The sequence below is a fragment of the Oryzias melastigma genome, linkage group LG3 (assembly GCF_002922805.2).
Source record: "Oryzias melastigma strain HK-1 linkage group LG3, ASM292280v2, whole genome shotgun sequence".
Classification (NCBI taxonomy): domain Eukaryota; kingdom Metazoa; phylum Chordata; class Actinopteri; order Beloniformes; family Adrianichthyidae; genus Oryzias; species Oryzias melastigma.
Window position 1 is genome coordinate 12,203,724 of NC_050514.1, and position 6,279 is coordinate 12,210,002.

The window sequence follows — 6,279 nt, forward strand, 5'->3', positions numbered from 1 at the left end:
GTATCAGGCAGAGCATCTGAGTTACTGGTGTCAACTTTATATTCTACTTGTTTTTTTGCGCTGCAGGCCCCCCTCCTCCTCTTCCTCCACTACAGCCTGCAGGCATGGATGCTCCTCCCAACTCCATTACCAGCTCTGTGCCCACCATCGTCACCTCTGGGATCCGCTCCTCAATCCCCCAACCGCCTGCATCACTCTTCAATGCTGGTAATGGTTTTTTAACCCCATAAAGGAAAAAAAATATTATTTAAAATTAGATGGCTGTTAGAACATCTTTTTGTTAATCACCAGATTATGACACAGATGTGTACAATCCTGAAGCCCCAAGCATCACCAACACTTCGAGGCCGCTGTACCGCCATCGGGTTAATGTCCAAAGACCCAACCTGATAGGTCTCACCATGGGTCATGTTGACCATCCACAAAGAGGTTCCTTCACTTCTTTTTTTGTTTTATAGTTAAATAGTCATCGTATTCATTTGGCTGTGTAAAAATGACGTTTTGTGTGTTTTTGTTTTTGCCTTCTCCAGAAAAGATTCCCAACAACAGCATGAGAATTGTCATGGAATCCGATTCCAGGAAAAGGCCTGCCGCCTCCCATGATTCTTTACCCCCCAAGAAAACTTGGTTTGAGAGGTAAGTAGCATTCATGCTCTGCCCGCTAGCACGTTTTCTAAAAGGGGGGGGTTGGGAAGTCATGTCACGCATGAATTATTCTCAATGAACTTCTCTTTCCGTTACAGGTCTAGCTTCAACAAACCCAACCACCAGGGCTACCACAAAAGACCTCCGTTCTCTCTCAACACCAAGCTGCTTGTTCGGCAGATTCCCTCAGAGCTCAACAACATCAGCAAACTCAACGAGCATTTCAGCAAGTTTGGCACCATCGTCAACCTGCAGGTCAGTCCTCGTGTGCTTCCACACATCTTTCAGTGTTTAATCAGTGAAATATTTAACTTCACTTTCAGAGTTGCTGTGCAGAAAAAATGCTATAGTCGTATTACGATCTCGACGTTTGTTGATTGTAGTAATGTCTTTTGCAGGTGGCATACCAAAATGACCCAGAGGGGGCACTTATACAATTTGCCTTTCCAGAGGAGGCTGAACGGGCTATGCAAAGCACCGAAGCTGTTCTCAATAACCGCTTCATTAAGGTACACTGGTTCCGCGGCGACAGGAACGACGGACAGACGCAGGCTCGGCTGCAGCAGTCAGATCCACAGCCAGCTGCGGTAAAAGTCCATTTTAAAATTACTGTTATCCGAGAATTAAAAATTCTATTTTAAGTTAAATCTAAAAGGTTTTATAGCCTTTTTTTTAAAGAATTTTAGAGTTTGTGAGTAATTTGTCATTTCCTAAGCTTTAAAAAAATATTAGGCTCAAGAAACTGGAGTGAGTTTTCAACTCTTTTAGATTAAGGAAAACATCTTAAGCTTTGTGATTTTCAATATTAGCTCTTAAATGGGTTAAGCTTTAAGTTCATATTTGTTTTCATTTGGTAAAGCTTACCATTGAATTCAAGTCCCGCCTCCTGTTTGATCACAGCACAGAGGACTTCTTTCCTTCTGAGTTATGGGTCTAGGATGGGTTTGGAGGCAGTTATTAAAAAATTAAACATGAAACACAAGTAGATTGTTAATTATTTTTCTATTCATTTATTTAATGCACTCCACCTCCGTGTTGTTAAGCAGCTGCCAGAAACCACAGTAAAGCAGTCCATCAAAGATCGCCTTGGACCCATGCTCCCTGCAAATTCGGAGCCCTCTCAGGAATCCAGTGTTGCCTCTCAGGTACGTGTGGGGGAGTCGGTTGGAAATGTCTCTTCTTTTTTTTTTTTTTTTTTTTTGCATTTACTTGTCAAAATCTACTCATGGAATTTTCCCTCCACTGATTCTTTGTAGAATGCTTCTAAAGTGTCGGTGAAGGACCGCTTAGGTTTCTCTGCCAAGCCAGCCGCTCCTGTTGAAAAAGTGAGTTCCCACTCCGTTAAGAAGAGATTCATCATCTTTCAGTTCTCATACCTCGTGGCTTTGTTCCCTTTCTCAGGTGTTCTCAACTTCCACGGGCCTCACAAAGACGGTGTACAATCCTACAGCTCTGAAAGCAGCCCAGAGGACCTCGGAGGAGGCCCTGAAGAAGAAACAGGTGTGACTTGAATAAAAACTGTTGACAGGAAGTAAAAGAAAAAAAAAGTTTTTTAAATAATTTTATATTTTAAATTACACAGGAAGCCCTAAAATTACAACAGGATGTAAGGAAAAAGAAGCAAGAAATTCTAGAGAAACACATTGAAACGCAGAAGGTGAGTGGATGTGGGAATGGCAGCATTTATATAACTGTAGTGTTCTGGAATTCAGTGGAATCTCTGTCTTGTTTTTTTTTTTTTTGCCACACATCCTTGTTGATTTAAGTGCATCTGCAAATGGTTTGGCAATTAATTTCTTTTTTTCTCCACTTCCACAGCTCCTGATTTCCAGACTTGAAAAGAACAAAACGATGAAGGCAGAAGATAAAGCAAAGATCATGAAAACGTTGGACACATTAACTAAAAGCATTACCAAACTGCAAGAGGAGATAAAGGGAATCTCCAGCTTTGTCAATCCACTGAGAACTGCCAAGAGCAAGGCTCAGGTAACACTGTCGGGAAAAGTTGGACTTTTTTTTTGGATTTTAGTTCTGAGTGTTCCTTGCTTTAAACTAGTTCCAGTTTCTTTTAGGTTTTCTTTGTGGTTTCAGTGTAGTTTAAAGCTTCAAACTTTCATCAACTGCTTGTCTCCTGCAGGCACAGAAAGAACTGCTAGACATAGAGTTGGAGCTGTATCAGAAGACCCAAGCTGGAGAAGACACCGCTTTACTGAAGATCAAGTACACACAGCTCCAGATTGAGGTATTCACTTTACTTTCAAGGAGAAAATGTTCAGCCAAATCACCTTTAAATGACAGTTTCATCCTGCATCCACTAGGGGTCACTAGAGTTTGAACTTTTTGTGTGATTTTACTGTTTTTTTCTTGCAGGCGGCTAAGAGGGGACTCTTGTCACCAGGACGAGGCCGGGGTGTCCACGCCGCAGGTCACAGTGCTGTCAGGGCTCGAGGGAGGGGCTCCAGGGGGCGAGGGAGAGGAGTGCCCATGCATGCAGTGGTAGACCATCGACCACGGGCGCTGGAAATTTCTGGTTTCAATGATGAGGACCGTGTAAACCTGCTGCCACACTTTGCTGTAAGTCTATTTAATGCTGCTTTCACCACATAAAACATAGTTGCTGGACATGAGTAATTTCTGCAAACCTTTTATATTTACTCTAAATTATCTGATGTTTACTGGTTTTAGCAATTAATTCTGCAAAAGTTAAGGAACACATTGCATTTTGGGGAGTTTAGTAGCTGTTATTTTATGTAAAACAGCATTATGTCTGTTGGTTATTAGTTTGGAAAGTTTGCATTGTCGGTTTATTCTCAGGCTAGTGTTATTGTTTTTATTTTTTTAGTTGCTCACTGTTTGAGCTCAACATTGTATTTCTGAAGTAAGAAATGGCAAAATATATCCTTCAACCGGAATTTCGTTTTGCAGCCGTTTTTCACCCTAAATCTACCTTCGTACTCCTCCAGGAGTTAAACTGACCCTTCACCTTTTTTGTTCTGTCCAGCTGAATATAGTGACTGTGATACTTATTTGATTTAAGAATACTTTGGATATAAAGCCCATGTAGACCTGTACTGTCATATTTCTGTCACTTCCCAAAGCAATTTGGAGAAATTGAAGATTGCCAGATGGATGAAAACAGTCCGACTGCAGTCGTCACGTACAAGACGAGAGCTGAAGCAGAGCGGGTAGGCACACAGAATTTAGCACAACCATAGAGCCAGTGTGTTGATCTCTGACCTTTTTTTGTTTTGGTCTGTCTGCAGGCGGCTTTGCACGGGTTGAGATTTAACAACCAGACTTTACGGCTGGCCTGGCATAAGCCTGCAACGACTCTTAGCACTGCAGAAGAAGAGGAAGAGCAACAGGAGGATGAGGTTTGTGGAGGTTTCTGACTCTGCAGAACAGATTTTAGAATGGGACTTGTAGAAAATCTAGTTTTGTATGTAGCCTGTTATGAACACTAGAGGGAGCCATTACATGTTTTTGTGTCATTTTGAGTTTTGTTTAGTACTTTCATCTGATAGATAAGAATGATAGATTCATGTTTGGAATTTAGTCCATCCTGACATCATTTGCATGACTGCTCTAGTAATCACAATCAATTTATTTTTGTTCCCAGTACCCAGAAGAGTCGCTGAGTGATGATGCATTGCTCCAAGATGACGATGAAGAGGAGGACGACAACGAGCCCCGTTCATGGCGAAGATGAAGCACATAGTCTGATCTGGCTGCACTGGTGTGGACAATGAGCAGCAATTCCAATACTGTTCAATTAGTGCTTGTTTATAAATCAACTAGACACAGTTTTAGTTTGTTTAGCCTTTCTTTTGCCTAACCCATGTCTAACAGGCAGAAAAACTTTGTGTGGTTTAATTTTAACATGTAACCCAAATGCAAGAGTGATGTTTTTTTTATGCTCTTACTGTAGATTTGATTTTTTTTTTCCCAGAATGCAGGTAGTTTGTCTGAACATGTGAGAGTTAATCATACCGACACATTTTTGAACTGAACTTGTGTTGTGGTTTAACTAAATGACAGACTTAAGCTTTTCGCTGAATAGTATTAGTTGAAAGGTTAAAATGCTTGAGTGTAAATATTTTACGTCTGGGTTTAAATGATTTGTATGAGAGCTTTGCTGTCAGTTCTCGGCTTTTCTTTGAATTGTACAAAAAAAATAAAGAATTGAAATGGTCTGAAAAAATCCTGCCCCCAGAAAAGAAAAAAAAGAAGAAAAAAGAAAAAAAAACAATGAAGGGGTGGCAGTGACGAAAAAAGTACTTAAAAAAGATTTTAGAAAAAGACCATTTCAAAAAAACAAAAAAAAAACTTCCTCTTCACCTTCAGAGCAAACTTCCTCAAAAAGATTCCTCTTTTTATTGTTTTTGTCCTGGATTCAGATTGGTAAGGTAAACATTAAAATCCAATAATATCAAGGTAAGAAAATGCACATCTTAATGGATTTAAACTTTTTTATTTAAAATGAGTCATTTCAATTGTAAAAGAAAAATGTAACTAATATTTTTCTTATTTCTTTTTCTTTTAGATCCAGAAGCAGCTTGCAGAACTTCCCTCCAAAATAAAGACCCTAATGTTTATATGTTGACTTTTATACCGAAAATGTTGCTGTACTAAAATCACATAAATGACCAAAATCAGGCTGGAACTGTTAAAATAATAAAATATTGTCCAATGACACTAAAAGAGCAGTTCTGGATATTTTTTATTGTCTATAAAGTATACATTTTTGGTTGTGAGACTTTTTAAAAGGTTGTTTCACAGCTGGCAACTGTCTTATTTCCTAACATCATGCAGGGTGAAAGGTTCACCGTTCCCTCACCACATCACCCTACGTTCTCTTAAATAATGGGGGACAAATAACCCAATCAGTGTCCTCCGTTTCATTGTTTCATGCCCCCCTAAGTGCCTGTCTGACTTGCTGAGATAATTGTGAGAAATCAGATTTGCTCCTGTAAAATATCAGTTCATCCCTCAGACCTTTTCCTACTGTGCTGGGCAAATAAATCCCCTTTCCTCATCCCTCTGTCTGTCAACATTTGTGTGTTAGATGCCCCCTGCTGGCATGTCGTTTACCTGCTGTGGTGCCAAGGCGCTCCATAGCAAGAATTTTGAAGGGGGAAGATGCTACAGTTTTCATATTTCATGTTGTTGTTTTTTTTAAACACAATCCACATTTATTGACAACTTGAGTAAAAAAAAAAAAAAAGTCAAAATTTTGGGTTGAACTCCACAGCGTTATAGTTCATGCATGTATGTGTGCGTAAGGCCACCGCTCGTGTCTCTGCGGGTAAAAAATGATAATGTGCTCTGCATAAGCTTTGGGATAACAAGTTTACAGTTTCTGTGTCATCCATTATTTTGATTTTTTTTCTATCTGATTTATGTCAAGGAGACAAATGACTTGAAATTTTGGGAAGAGTTTTTTTTTTTTTTTTTTCTCTTGCGTATTCAGATTTTTCAGACGAGCTGATAGTTGAAAAAAAGAAAAGAGACACTTTCAAAGACTCATTTGTGTCTTTGGATATTTGTCAGTTCCCTTTTTGAACCCAGAAGTCGGTCAAATGTGAACTCAAGGGTAATGCATATTATTATAATTTGTGATTTATTCACATTCAT

At 39.4% G+C, this 6,279-nt stretch overlaps 1 protein-coding gene across 3 annotated transcripts in view; it reads left to right on the forward strand.

Moving 5' to 3' along the window:
- rbm26 (RNA binding motif protein 26) overlaps nucleotides 1-5,351 on the forward strand; it is a 9,786-nt gene extending 4,435 nt beyond the window's left edge. Inside the window, exons 8-23 of one of the 3 annotated variants that reach the window (XR_002921709.2) lie at nucleotides 67-207; nucleotides 292-429; nucleotides 531-636; nucleotides 744-900; nucleotides 1,044-1,232; nucleotides 1,689-1,790; nucleotides 1,902-1,970; nucleotides 2,047-2,145; nucleotides 2,228-2,302; nucleotides 2,464-2,631; nucleotides 2,783-2,887; nucleotides 3,016-3,219; nucleotides 3,744-3,830; nucleotides 3,909-4,019; nucleotides 4,265-5,079; nucleotides 5,189-5,351. Coding sequence is in view for 2 of the 3 variants with exons in the window: in XM_024295283.2 (XP_024151051.1) it covers nucleotides 67-207; nucleotides 292-429; nucleotides 531-636; nucleotides 744-900; nucleotides 1,044-1,232; nucleotides 1,689-1,790; nucleotides 1,902-1,970; nucleotides 2,047-2,145; nucleotides 2,228-2,302; nucleotides 2,464-2,631; nucleotides 2,783-2,887; nucleotides 3,016-3,219; nucleotides 3,744-3,830; nucleotides 3,909-4,019; nucleotides 4,265-4,354 (1,841 nt within the window). In the remaining variant the exon portion in view is untranslated. Of the gene's footprint in view, nucleotides 1-66; nucleotides 208-291; nucleotides 430-530; nucleotides 637-743; nucleotides 901-1,043; nucleotides 1,233-1,688; nucleotides 1,791-1,901; nucleotides 1,971-2,046; nucleotides 2,146-2,227; nucleotides 2,303-2,463; nucleotides 2,632-2,782; nucleotides 2,888-3,015; nucleotides 3,220-3,743; nucleotides 3,831-3,908; nucleotides 4,020-4,264 lie in introns of all 3 variants that reach the window. The other 2 variants (XM_024295283.2, XM_024295284.2) reach the window with 2 other exon arrangements.
- Nucleotides 5,352-6,279: the final 928 nt, after the last annotated feature.